Raw genomic sequence first — 14,190 nt, 5'->3', positions numbered from 1 at the left:
TCTCAGTTCCTCTGGTGTTATTTGGTCATGTCTTTTGTCAAGTGCTCTTCCTTATAGACCCTTACAGGCATTCTGTGACCAAAGCTCCCTAATGGAAAAACAGTTTTACTCTAACCAATAATAATTCTTCCTTTTAGTGAACAATATGGCATGTGGAATGTGGAAAAGTCGTATATTTGAGGTAATGAACTGTAGTGTGGTATTTTTCTTTCAAATAAAGACCATAGATATTCTTCCTGTAATTCAAGGCAATGCTTGTTTTCACTTCAGTTTCAAGATAAATTATGTTAGTCTTTATCACAGCTGTATAATGTTTATACTGAAGCAATACTACTTCTCATGAAGATGAATATTTGGCTTCACTATTTTGTGAAGAATCTCATCAATCTAGTCAATTTGATTGAGTTACACTGAAGCACCAGAGCTTTTCTCTTACCACTCTGATCACAGCTCTGTACTTGGATAGATGGCATACATATTACTTGTTCTAACTGAGGTTGCTCATATTTCCTTTGCCAGGACTTTTTTTATGCCTGGATCTGTTAACCTCCTTAGAGTGAATTATCACTTTCCGTGGAGCGTACATAAATATGGTGCTGCTCAGTGTTGGCAGTGCTGCCCATCCAGCTGTCGGGGAGTTAGTTGTCTAACACTAGATGGTGATGTATATCATCTTAAGAAAGTCACAATATATTTCATACAAATTACAATTATTTTGTAAAGGCTAATGAGGTCTTTTGGAAAAAAAAAATCCTATCATTGATATTAAAAGAACAATATATTTTTGTGTGTAGGCTGAGCTAAAATGCCATCCAACATTATTCTGCAACATGCTAAATGTAATTGGTCTTCTTATAGAAACTTAAAGGTCTTAAAGATATCTCATGAGATTATTTTATCACTGAAACATTCTGCTTTGGATTTATGTGTTAGGTTCACTTCACAGATGGTTTCTAAACTTGTGGTGTGAGCTTTCTTTTTCTTCCTCAACAATCAAATTTGCCTTCAATTAATCTGCAGTTCCCCACATTCACTCAGCCATCGCAGTATGTCAACTGTTTCTCTAGGAAAGGAGATGAACACAGCCAAGTTTCTTGCAAATTTAATGTTTCTTACTGCTCGTTTTTCTTTCCAGAGTGCAAGGTGTTCTCTATATATGTGTAATAGAAGAAAGCATCACTCCAGCTAGAGTTGGAGGGCTTAATCTAGAGGGAAAGTCTCTCAGCATGCCCTTTAGATGATCAGGTCTGAATTAGTGCTTTGTTTCCCTGTGGGAGATCATTCCACAACTGAATTGCCACTACTGTCTGTGCTTATTGGCAAAGTCTGTCATCCTAACTAGTGTTAGGGACTTGAGTGATGATAACAAACACTGGAAGGAACAGCTATGTTTTAGACATTAATTATAAGAATCAAGGCCTTGTTTAGGCTACAGGAGTGGACTAAGACTTGGTGGACGAAATGAGGTGTTCTACGCTTGAAAGGCATTGCACATGAGAAATACTCATGCTACTGATGCACATGTGAAGGAATCTTTGTTGTTGTTGTTGTGTTGTTTTTTTTTTTTTTTTGTCAAATGTTCCTTAGGAGCAAAAAGTCCCCTTTGTTGCCCTAAATTTCACAGTTGAAAGAAATGAAGGAAAAATTAAAATTTAAGATAGTGACTGCTTTTGGAAACTGCAAATAACTGTAAAATAATGTTTTCTCAATGATAAATAAAAGATTAGCCAAAACTTGTTTTTCCCCAGGTTTCAATACAACAGAATGTCAACTGTAGTGCTTTTGCCCTTGCTTCTAGACATTAATATATTGTTTTCTCATAGTTTACCTACTGTACTTCTGTGTAGCCATAAATCAGTATACCCTTGCATTACACTTTGGGGACAATTCTCTTCTGTGAAGAAAAACACCAGGAAGGGAAGAAAAAAAAAAAAAGAGCTTGGACTTAGGTTATATTTAAAGTGAAACTCTCTATGAACCTGCTAACTGTGGATTTTTCCATCCTAAAGGAAAAATAAAGTCACAGACATTAGTTGCTCTATCTAACTTGCTCTCTTTTAGGATCAAAAGACCCATGTAACTGTAATACAGAAATTCCCCTTCCTTCAGTTTTTAGAGATGAGCAAATCAGGGGGAAAGGAAGTTGTAACTCTGAAATGTGACAGTTAAATTTTGGCATTTTCAATTTTTTGTTCCATTTTACTTGGAACATTACACATTGGCTGATAAAGATGAAAGCGACTTGCTTACAATTTTACTCTATTCCATGATGGGAAAATAAGTGTCTTGCAATTTTTGTGGATTGTGGTCTGTTAAATGTTTTTTGTTGTTTTTCTCCCAAAACTAAATTCTGGAGTGTTTTGAAGCCATATTGGATTTTTTTCAACCCACAACAGCAATCCAAATCTCCTTCACAATCTTGACTCCATTTTTTCCCAGTAATGGTGACAGTGTTCTGAGATGAGAAATAAAATGTCTGATACAATGTGCTAATTGAGATTTTTAGTCAAACCTTGGGTTTCTTTGAGACCTTGGACTGATATTGTGTGTCCAAGCCCCGCTTCAGTGTCACTGAATCACTGAGATATGAGAGACAGTGGATGAAAGGGGGTACCTATGTCATAGAGTAGGAGGTATCCACATGGCATTATCCACTGGAACTGTACAGAAGAGCACATCACATCTGAGTCTGCACTTGGATCTGTTTATCACTCAGGAAGCAACTGAGGAAACTTTGGATCCTCTGTTTCCTGAGCCAGTTCCACTTGGTGCACTGAGAACAGAGGTGACACCCACACAGCTCTTGCATTCTATTGGAAGTGCGATGGAGTCGGTGGGTTGGTTACAGCACAGGTTGGTACTCTGCTGTTAAAAAGCCTCATCTAGGAAAATGAAATTTCCTCAGTGAAAATCTTCATCTCTGTGTAAACATATAACAAAGAGACATAAGGATATAGAAATCTCCCTAACTTGAAAAACAGACTCTAGGAACATCTGCCGTATTTAATCTAAGCTTACCTCTACCTTCTACTAGTTAGTTGGTGCATCTATATGCTGTAGCTGCAGAGAAATGAGGAATTCACAGTTTTTCTCCTGTTGGATGATGCCCACTGCATTGCAATACCCAAAATAATTCTGTGTGTGTGTGTGTGTGGGGGGGGGGGGGGGGGAAGAGAAAAAAAGAGGAAACCTATATTTTTTACATGTAATCAAAACTTATTCATTGCAATTTTTCTTTCTCCTCAAACATGACAAAGTCCTGTGTCTTTTGTTGGTACAACTCACCCAGAGTTATGCATCTGTACTGTTGCTATACTGTTTTTCACCACAGTAACTGACCTGATATATTATGAAGTTGTCTCGGCTCAGGATCAGACATGAAGACTTTCTGAAAGAAACGCTTAAATGTTTTATAAAGTTGCAGTTAGAGGTGTTTGGATGTTTGACCACCAGCTGCAATCAAATCACAATAATTTTTTTAAGTATATGTAAAACTTTAGAATAATTTTGATCAGTTTTCTTCTAACCTTATGGGGGAAAAAATAGTCTTTATTTCTTTAAAATTGGTCTGCCAAATGAAAATTTTGAGCAAGATGATCATTTCCATGGAAACTCATTTTTCTATAGAATATCTTTATGGACTCTTTTAAATTCTCTAAGACTTTTCCGTTTGTTGACACTGCATGTCTATAAAGGATTGTCAGAGTTCTCAAAGGATAGAAAGCAAATACTTCCTTTATAAATATCTGTACTTAGCTTTGAGAAATGTGAAGTAATTCAATAGAAATATGAAGAAGCAATGTGTAAACCCTAACAGATAAGTAGATAGCTAATGAATGGCAATTGATTTTACCTAAATACATAGAGAAACAAACAAATAGAAGAAGAGGAGAAATAACTAAGTGGTAGATAATGCGTAGATATGCAAAATAATTCCCATGGGATGCATTTTTAGTGTGGAAGGTAGTATGCCTGCTAGCTGTGAATATTTAAAAGAATGGTTGATTACTCTCACTGAACTGCTTTGCTTTGCTTCAACTGGTGGTGTTTGGAATTTGTAATGAAGGCAGAGGGTGGTCACAGTTCTTCCTGCTCTTTATTTGTGTGCTTTCTAATTTTCAGAACGCCTATGTCAACATCAATCGGATCATGTCTGTTGCATCCAGGCTGTCTGAGGCAGGCCATTACGCTTCCCAGCAAATTAAACAAATTTCTACACAGCTGGATCAAGAGTGGAAGAGTTTTGCTGCAGCTCTGGATGAACGCAGCACCATCTTAGCCATGTCTGCTGTCTTTCACCAGAAAGCTGAACAGGTGAGCTACTTTTGTGACTAGCGAAGTGACAACTTCATAACGGTTATGCTGCAGTTACTACCTGATGTCTTTTGGCTTATTTGCAGTTAAACCTGCTCTTATTGGAGCAGTGTTTCAAAAACAAAAAGCAACATATTCCTCTCGCCCTCCCCCTCCCCCCCCCCCCCCCCTCGAAATTAGTATGCATTGCTTGAGTGGATAAGGAAATATTTTCTAGGCCTTAGTGATGAGAGAGAATCTAATGATAACTGAAATGCACTTATGCCATAATGTGCTGCATTATTTCTGTTGCCTAGTTTTCTATAGTGTTGGGGATAAAGGCAGGAATATTACGGTTGGGAAAACAAGTATCAGCATTTATATGTACGTGGATTGTTCTGTAAGTAATACTTCCTATTTATTTCCGTGGAAACTACAATACATACAAGGAGCACAATAATGATATTTGATAGAGCAAATTCTCAGCAACAAACCATTGCATTTTAACTTAGTCACTACCATTAGCTATGCGTTTTCACCAGCAATGAACGAGATGCCATGCCTGCATGCCATGCTTGTAAAAATTTGCACCAGCAGAGGTGATCCACTTTTTCGCAGCTGCTATAATAATGTCATTGCTAGGAAAATGTTACTCACGCAGTCCATATTTCATTGATTTGAACAGATGGAAGTCAGAAGGTGCCAAATCAGGACTGCATGGTGTGTGTGGTATGACAGTCCAGCCAACATTGGCAGTGTGTTCCACAACCTCCTAAATGATATGGGTCCTGGCAGTATTGTGCTGCAAGTGAAAGTTTGTCATCTTCTCTGGCCTGACCCTGGAATTTTGAGCCTTTAGCTTAGTCAGTGTCACAGTGTAGCTGTCAGAAAATCTTGAAGGACCATTCCTCCCTTATCCCAAAAGACAGTGCATATCACTTTCCCTGCTGAGGGCTGTGCTTTGAATTTTCTGTTCAATGGGGAATTCACGTCATTGCTCTGTGGACTGCCATTTTGACTCTGGCTCCTAGTGGTGATACCACATCTTATCACTGGTAATGATGAACCAGGAAACTGTCGCAGTCAGCTTTGTATTGGTTCAATAAGTTTTAACAAACTTGCATACAGTGTTCTTTCTGTTTCTATGTAAACCTCCTGGTACAAATTGTGCGATCTTTCAATGTTGCCATTTCTAATGCATTGAAGCTGATACTCAGCTTCATATGCAGTTTTGTGCTCATAAATCACCAAGTCATGCAGATGAGCTGAATAAGCCACCCTTCATTTCATAGTGTGACAGTTGTGCGTGGCTGTCCATAACATGGCTTGTATTCCACATCAGTGTCACCACTGCTGAAATGCAGTACCTGCTGCCTCAGAATCATTTCATAATTTCATGACTGTGACAGGTTTAAAATCAGTGAACAGATTTAAAAACAGCTCCACCTATCAGTGATGGTTCAGTTCTCATCCACATGCTGATTGTGTTCTTTTCCCATTTAAAAACATGGCTTTGGGAGTTTTTTTCAGTGCTGTTGTGCACTTTTTTTTTTTCCAAATAGCTCTTTTTTAAAGCTGCAAAGTGGCTGTGCTTGATATTTATATACTGCTTGCATTTCAAGTAGCTGATTACTTTTAAGCCAGAAATCATGCCTCATGGGTCAGTGTATGGGAACTGTTGAATCACAGCTTGAACCACTGATTGAGCACCTGAGGAAAGGACCAGCTCAGTGTTGGGAGCACAGGTGAAGGCAATTCAGCTGTGTGACTCGAGGTGCAACCACGCTTGACCCCTTCTCTTAGACCTCATTTAAGGGCTTACTGTCACTGGATAAGGATCTCTGGTTGGAGATCCCTTCCTTGTGGACTTTTCCCAGAGAGCCCAAATCTTCAGAGCTGGGTGAGCATTCTTTTCCTATTTGTCCCTTTTGCCATTTCACTCTTATATCAGCTTTCCACCGCACTACTTTTCCAACTGTAGCAGTCAGAATACATGCATGGAAATGTTTTGCTTAAACAGTAAAGACTTTCTTTATTATTTGTTTCTTACTGAGGAATTATGTGTTTTTTCTTTATTTTTTACTTCTTACTGACAACAGGCCATAACATGGAGCAATTACCCTACCAGGCACCTAATGATGTATGTGCTCACATAAGTGCAGGCACTGAGGGGCCTGATATCCTAACAAGATGACTGGTCCAAGTACTTTCATCTCTGTACAGTGGGCACTGTAAAGTTTAGGTGCAGACTTCGTATTGATCTTTGTCAGTCACTGTATGTTCATAAAAAGAAAAAAATTATATTCAGTCTATATGCAGAGAGAGAATGGTTAAGATTTATGAATGAATTAGTTATTCTTTGATTTGGTACTTGTTTTTGTTTTGTTTTGTTTTTTTTTTTTATGAGCAATCCCATGTTTTTCTGAAGTGTCAATCTTATTTGCAATTTATGAGGAGTTGCCAGGGTATTTTGTAGGATGAAAGACAATAAAACAAATAGCTGCACTGAACTCCCTGTCAGTTAGAGGTGAGGTTTTTTTGTCATCTTTCTCTTTGAACGCTGTCAAAGCGGATATTTTACCTCAGCCTTAACTTGAAAAAGTCTAGACTAATGTCACTTTCAGCTTTGACTTTTTTTTTTCTTCTCTGTGCAATTGAATGGCTGGGTCTGAAAAAAACAGTCCTCCCTTGGCACATCTATAAAAGGAACTGAGGTTTGTGCTGCCTGACGGAGGCAAGTCTCTCATTATTAAGCAGACAGGAGAATTTGCTAATTCTGAACAGCAGTCACTCCTTCCTTCAATAAGAGAGAAGTCAGTGAGAGATAAGTGCTGAAGGCTGCAGGCTCAGACTGATGGAAAAAAAGAGAAGTGGGAGTCAGTGTGCCCATTAGCAAAGACTGAGTTGTTGGTCTTGCTTCAGTTACTCTAGTAGTATAAACCGATGACTTGCTCTCTAATAACTTAATCATTTGACCTCTGTATAAGAAGTGAGGCATTTGGGATTTGGTGTATAACCCAGCCTGTGATCTATTGAGCATTCATTCCCAGAGTGATCCATTATTATTTGGCATCACCAAGGGTTGTGGTGGTTCTTTGTGTTTTTGGTTTTTGTTTTATAATTAAAATCAGGGCTTCCTCTGAATTATTTTACAATAATTAAGGTCTAAATCTCTAAAGTAAAGATGTAGATAAACCCACAGCTTCCCCTGCTGCAGATCAAATCTTGATTTTGCTCCCTTTGTTCTGTTGGTAATGGAAGTCTCAATGCAGATCCAACCAGTTTTCCCACAGCATGCCTCATACCAGTCTGCTATGCAGATTCTTTCCTTCTCCAGCGCGATAAGCTGCTACCATCTCTTTATTCAGTGCTTCCTACTGATTGAAGTTCCCTGTGATGCCAACAGGAAGCAAGTCTAGTAGGATCATAATCTTTCAGCCTTTGGCACACCACAGCCCGCAAGGAAATTGTTGGCTTGGGACAGAGATTTATGAAAAGTTCTCCGATCTCATAATATGCAAGCTGAGCAGGAAATAACTTGTTTTTCAAGGTCTCTTCCTAAAGACCCCACACAGCACACTGCACAAAATACAATTTGTCTGTCTTGGAAGGATGAAAGGCTGAGTCAACTGTGCTGGGAATTGAACCTCACATCTGTCTTCACATGCCTCAGAATCACATTGCTTTCCTGGCTCTCATAGCAGATACATGTGGCATGTTGAATTGAACTTGGCTGAATGAGTTCCTGTACCAAAGCTTGGTTTGTTTCTTTCTTTTCCTCCTTCTCTGCCTGTATGTTTTACTGCATGCATGCATCTTCCTTAAGTTTTGCAAACATATTTTAAATGTACCTAACTGTTATCAAGAAAATGACAAAGAAGACAAAGAAAATGGGGAGGGAAAAAAAAAAAAAAAAAAAGGAGAGAAAGGAAAGAAAGAAAATATGAATCTTGCCAAATTAGCTTCCTGCCAAGATTCTTTCAGCATGTGTGCTTGATCAAAAGCTGGTAAACTAAATTCCAAACACTTGCTGTGTCCAGGTGAAGGTACAAGTCAGGGTACTTAGTTAACTGCCCAAATGTCCCTTAACATTGCCTGCTACAAATCTTTTTTTTTCTTCTCTCACGCTAGCATGAAATTCTAGTGCAAAATAGAAACTGCTTGTGCATATTTAGGTATACCTGAGGCTATTCTAAGTTGCAAGGGAATATAGGATAAACATGCCTTATCTAAGTGATTTTTTTGAGAGAACTGTGCTAGTTACACCAGAAGAAGTTCTGGCCCACTGACTGCCAGGTGGGGGAAGCAGACATACCAGGTGTCCTCCCTTTCTTGGCTGTGATCTCTGATTGTCTGCTGAATTATTAATAAGGTGCTCACTCTACAGATCCTGTCAGAACGAACAAATTAATATCTTCAATCAACTGAGAGATCTAAATCAATTAATTCTGGGTCAGAGTCTACCCTCAGAAGTGCATAAGCAGAATTACTATTTAAAGGAGTACATGCTGAGTGCGTGCTCTAAATATTTATGGTGATTCTCTGAAAATGACCCATGGCCATTTGTATTACCTTCCTCCCTAGCTGAGGAGACTACTGTGCTCATCTCTGCCTTGATCCCTCTGAGCGCTCTGCTGTTTGAGCAAAGAAAGTGAAAAAGAGAGGAAATCTGAGGGAAAGAAGTGAAGGAGAAGATAGTTGACATCTTTAAGATGCAAGGATAACTTTAGGATTATATAGGGAAAGGAAATTTCAGAAACAACATTAGGAAATACGCAGTTAGTCTCATACCCTGTACCCCTTAAAAAAAAAAAAAAAAAAAAAAACCAACAAAACAAAATATAATTATACATATGTGTGTATCAGTAGATATTTTAAGCCACTGAGGCCTAAGAACAGCTTCATTGCACTCTTTCCATCATCCCTACAGCTCTTCTGCATCCACTTCAGGATGACAAAGACAAGCCAGAGTCTGTTTTTAATTTCTCTGGGACCTGGGAAACCACCCTGCTTAACCTGGAGTTTTCGTCCATAGACCTAAGCAGTAAGCAAGGACTGTGCAAAAAACATAAATGAACATGGGCTACAAAATGTCAGAGCTGCATGTTAGAGCTTCTGTGTGATCCAGAATAGGAATCATGGAGCAGAGCTAGTGAGAAGTGGTTTAAGAATCCATTAGTGGTGGGCCTAATGCATCATTTGTGAATTGGTGGATAGGTTATGAGCCAGTATTAAGTTTGGGCTGTTACCTTAAAGTTACTTTCTGATTAAATCAGAGGCACAAGGAAAGATTTTATTTTGAGAAGAGATTTTTCTTAATCATTCTTCAGATCCTGAGACACGTGTGTAACTATTGGAGTCTGTCATTTCAACTTTTATGCTCCCAATAGGAGCTATTCCAGTCTATGGGCTAACTGGAAATTTCAGCAATTAACTTCAATTATATTGGTCCTTGCTCCTGTTCCAACCTCACAGTCATAACTTTAAATGTGTCTCTTTTTAACTCAAGCAATGATTTTGTCACATGAATATGTTTCTAGCATGGAGAGTTAAACAGAATAAAGTTGCTTGGCTCTGCCAGAATAAGTTGCAAGTAATAAATATTGACATAGCTGCTCTTTTTTACAATATACCCAGATTGATAATCTGGTGGTATGAAGTAATACTTGTCAGAAGTCCTTAAAACATAGCTTACTCTCCCTGCATGAACTCCACACACCAACAGGCTGCGTTCCTTACAGCTTCTTAAAAGAGAGGACATCAGCTGCTCCTGCTTGTGGTAGGAGTGGAATTACTGATGTAGTTATTGATGTGACATTGCCTGTGTACAATAGATATACAGAAGAAAGGTAGATGTGAGACAGCCAGGCAGTGATGCAGTTAGGTGCTTAAAATCTTCTTGATGTCTCCCACCTACTGTGCAAAGCGTGCTCTGGGGATATGGCAGCCTAGGAGTAACAAGACTGCAAGAGCTTGTATAAAAATGGATAGAATTCAGCCATTCAGATAAGAGCTGTAACTGTGTGATTCTGGCAGCAGGAATACTGATCTGTAAGGTGTAGAGGTCCTTTGTTCACTGTGTCAACTGAGAGGTTCATGTAACAACCCCAGAAAGGATTGGCCTCAGCTCCATATTCCTAAAACTGACTAGGAAATGATGTGAATTCCACTAGCTCAGCAAAAAATAAGGCAACTTCAGCTTTATGGAGAACTGTTTAGGAATTTTGCTTGTAGAGATGTGACAGATGAGAAGTCAGATTAACGCAAGAGGATGTGGTGACCTCCAGTCTCCTAGGAAGCATAGTTCTTGCTGTTAGATTTGTACCTTGTAGACACAAATGTTTAGGGCATTATCTTTGTTGTTGAATCTCTATATTTACCATGCAAACACTTTGTAGCCTTGTTTATACGACAGCATAGTGAATAGCATTACACTTACAATAGTGCTAATAAAAAAGGATGCTGATACCTGAGTGGAATTGAAACTCTCTACTTTGAATCTCACAGCCCCTCACTCTGTGAGGAGTGCTTTACGAAGAAGCCACAGGTGAACACTTGAGGAGCTGGTAAAGCTGTGATTGTGTTTTAGTGTTGTGGTGTTACAAGCTCATCCTACAGGGCACTGCATCTGTTTTATAATCAGCTGTTCATTTTTTATTCGTAGCCCTGAAGTGTGGCAGTCTGGGTTATCAAAAAGATGGAGGAAAATATTTAATGAGTAATAATGAGGTGGCATCAGGCAGTTAGTACAAACTAAATATGAGCATGGTAGTGACTATGTCTTGGTGTTGACCTTGCTTAAAGAAAAAAGACAGGAACCTTAGAGACTAAATTCCACCTCTCTTTTACCGAACAGGCAGAACCTGGGAGACCTTCCCCAGTTTGTTCTGCTAAAGAGCATCAGCCCCGCTTTGGAGGCCTTTAAGAGTGGAATTTTTTTTTTCCATTCCTCTACTCTCCAAGCCTGTTTGGTTTCTGACTCTCTGTTAAGGCTTCCAACCAAGGTGCTAAACCATATCAATTGCAATGGCAGTGCCTTTTTTTCTCCCTTTTTGTGGATCTCTGCCCACCAGGAACTGGAATCAGACCAGGAGCTCATTTTGAATTGGCTGCTTAACAGCCATCAGATGGTAATAGTATCTGATCACTGCTGACCTGGTCCAGGACCAAATGTATGACCTGGAGGTTAAAGCCTTGGTATCCTATTAGCAATCCCACTGAGCTGGCCCTGAGCTGGGAGCTGCTTGAATACCGACTGTCTGCTTTTCACTGAAATGAATGTCAGTATTGATTTTAAAGGGAGTTTTCTATTGGCCAAATTAGAGTTAAGTACAGGTGAGTGACCAAGGGATGTTTGACGACTGAGATGATGGCAAATACAGCTGGATCCTCCTGTGCTTCACAATGATGTTTTTCTCCCAAATATTGCAGGTTCCCTGCTCTATATGCGAAGACTCTTAGAATAGGTGTTTTCGGAGCCTGATTAAAGAAGCATTTGTTTTTAATTCAAAAGAAACAGAAAATGTTCTTTTGGATAGATACTCTTCAGGAGGGAACAGGAATATACTTCCTGCGTTCAAAAGGACCTTTTTTTGACTGTTACATTCTCCTCAGTTCAGGCTGGAGATGTCAGTGGCATTGTAGTTTTTCTAAGTGGCATTCTACTCAGTTTTCTAAAGCTGTTGTGATGATGTTCTCTGTCGCTGTTGCTCATTTTTTCTGCAATTGTTTCAGTTCCTTTCAGGTGTGGATGCCTGGTGTAAAATGTGCAGTGAAGGAGGCCTCCCCTCAGAAATGCAAGACCTAGAGCTGGCCATCCATCATCATCAGTCTCTGTATGAACAAGTAACACAGGCCTACACAGAGGTATGTGCTTCCCAGAGGAGAACGTGTCTGCTAAATGCAAACAGATACTTGACTATGTTTGGGAAGTTAGCTTTTCTGGGGAGAAAAAAAAAAATTAGGTTTGCTTTCCATTACTGCAATTGTTTCAAAGAAGTCAGAACTATGTACTCCCAGTCTGGGAACTCCCTGGAGTCTGCTTGCAGGGGACCATCAGGACGATCTTAGGGACAAACCCCACATAGAAAAGATGAAGAATGTAAGTGATAGTGTACAGTAATGCCTTGTTTTCTAAACAGCATGAATGATTTGGATGTTATTCATGAGAAAAAGCAATTCTGGGTTGCAATCATGAAGTGCAATTTCTAATACAATACTTGGGCTTCTCAGGAGCAGGAAGGTGTCTGAGCAAACGGAGAATGTTCTTATTGTTCCTGGTTGGAACTGAGAATTTTTATGCATGTGTCTAGTCAGAAAGTAAGGTTCTTTAATTGTACTTGAAAATGTCTCTTAAAAAATAAATTTTAAACTAGCATTAGTTTAACAGCCTCAGTCTTAGCTTTTGTGAAATGAAAATTATTTAAAATACATTACAAAAGAGTCCTTTAATATGCATATTGCTTTTGCTGATGCTTCTTCAGAAAGCTATAAATTGTCACACACACACAGCTGTTTAAAACATTTTTACATTATTTCTCTAAGCATGTTTTTAGGCATTTTGTAGAACTGCCAGAAAGGTTACAGTCTGTTATTTCCGAAATGTTCATTCCTTTGCCCATGGTTACGTAAAGAGCTGAAAAGCTTGGATTAGACTTTCGAGCCCTACCTCTTATCCATGTGCTCATTTCTCAAATCTAGACAATGTCTCTTGCTTATAGAATTAGTGTTTCTTTCATAGGATCTCTTTGTGGTGGGATGAAAACTGTAGCTTTCACTTTCTTTTCCTACAGAGTCATTGAAAATCTCTTTCTATTTCTGTAATAGTAAGATATTTGTAATAGAATGGATATTCATTGGAATAAACATATAAATCTGGATATACAGGCCTTTTCTGTCCTGTTATAGAGTACAAGGATTTTAGATATTCTGCAGGAATGTAAGAAGAGATGCCCAAAGAATCTTAGGAAAACCTTTTCCTTTTTACCATGGTTGTAGCCGTAATTATTTGCTTCCTTCCTTTACTAAGAGTGAAGCTCAGAAACATCGAAGGCAGAGATCATAGGCTTGATGTGCAAACCACAGCCAAGCAATTCTTTCTACTTGCTGCTAACACCAAGTGGGGCAGTTGGCAGAACAGACCTTCCTACTGAAAATGGAGTGATGCTCTTGCTTTTACTTTGGGTAGAACTGTGCTTAAGGGAAGAGGCATACATCAGCAATATGCATTTGGGAGCTTCCTCTGACACAAAAGGAGGTTCCATAAATGTCTCAAACCAGGCTGTTTATATTGCTCCACCAGTAGCTGAACAGCAGCATTTCTGTACTATTAAAAATAAGGGAGGGGGGGGGGGGGGGGGGAATATGGTCAGATTTCCTTTGACAGGTACAACACTGTTACTTAGAGATCACAGGGACTGCAAGTCATGCTGGGAGCAGGTCCATTAAGTTTAAGACTTATGCTATACCTCTTAAAAATGTGTTGTCAGATGCAAATTCAACTGAACTGGGTTCTTTATGCTTGTGACCTTGCACAGTCCTTGAAAAATTCAGAATATTCACGTGAAAAGAGATGTGATATATTTTTTGCAAAACAAAGGGGAAGGTCTAAATGGCTAGAAGAGCAGAGATAGCTCCTCCATTTGTGAAGCTGTTTCCTTCCTTTCTGTAAGACGTAGAAGATATGAAGTCCTGGAATATGTATGAAATCTTTGGAAATATTGAGCTTCACTGGTTGTCTACCACCATGCTGCTTGACATATGTTTACAGATTGCCTTCGGTGTGACAGGACAAGCTTGTAGGCTACAGAGCAGGAGAATGTTTCTAATTGCCTCTCCTATATGTTAATGATTATTAGCAGAACAACTTGGGCACTTGATATCTGGCATTTATCTCTG

At 39.1% G+C, this 14,190-nt stretch overlaps 1 protein-coding gene across 10 annotated transcripts in view; it reads left to right on the top strand.

The window, feature by feature from the left end:
- The window catches only part of KALRN (kalirin RhoGEF kinase), a 445,988-nt gene that overhangs the window by 211,293 nt on the left and 220,505 nt on the right, over positions 1 to 14,190 (top strand). For all 10 annotated transcript variants that reach the window (XM_052676088.1, XM_052676076.1, XM_052676075.1 and 7 more), the window contains 2 exons: positions 4,123 to 4,314; positions 12,028 to 12,159. In XM_052676088.1, the coding sequence (XP_052532048.1) occupies positions 4,123 to 4,314; positions 12,028 to 12,159 (324 nt within the window). The remainder of the gene's footprint in view (positions 1 to 4,122; positions 4,315 to 12,027; positions 12,160 to 14,190) is intronic.

This window comes from Tympanuchus pallidicinctus, unplaced genomic scaffold, assembly GCF_026119805.1.
Source record: "Tympanuchus pallidicinctus isolate F22 unplaced genomic scaffold, pur_lepc_1.0 scaffold15, whole genome shotgun sequence".
Classification (NCBI taxonomy): Eukaryota; Metazoa; Chordata; class Aves; order Galliformes; family Phasianidae; genus Tympanuchus; species Tympanuchus pallidicinctus.
This window is presented reverse-complemented; position numbering and strand designations above follow the sequence as displayed.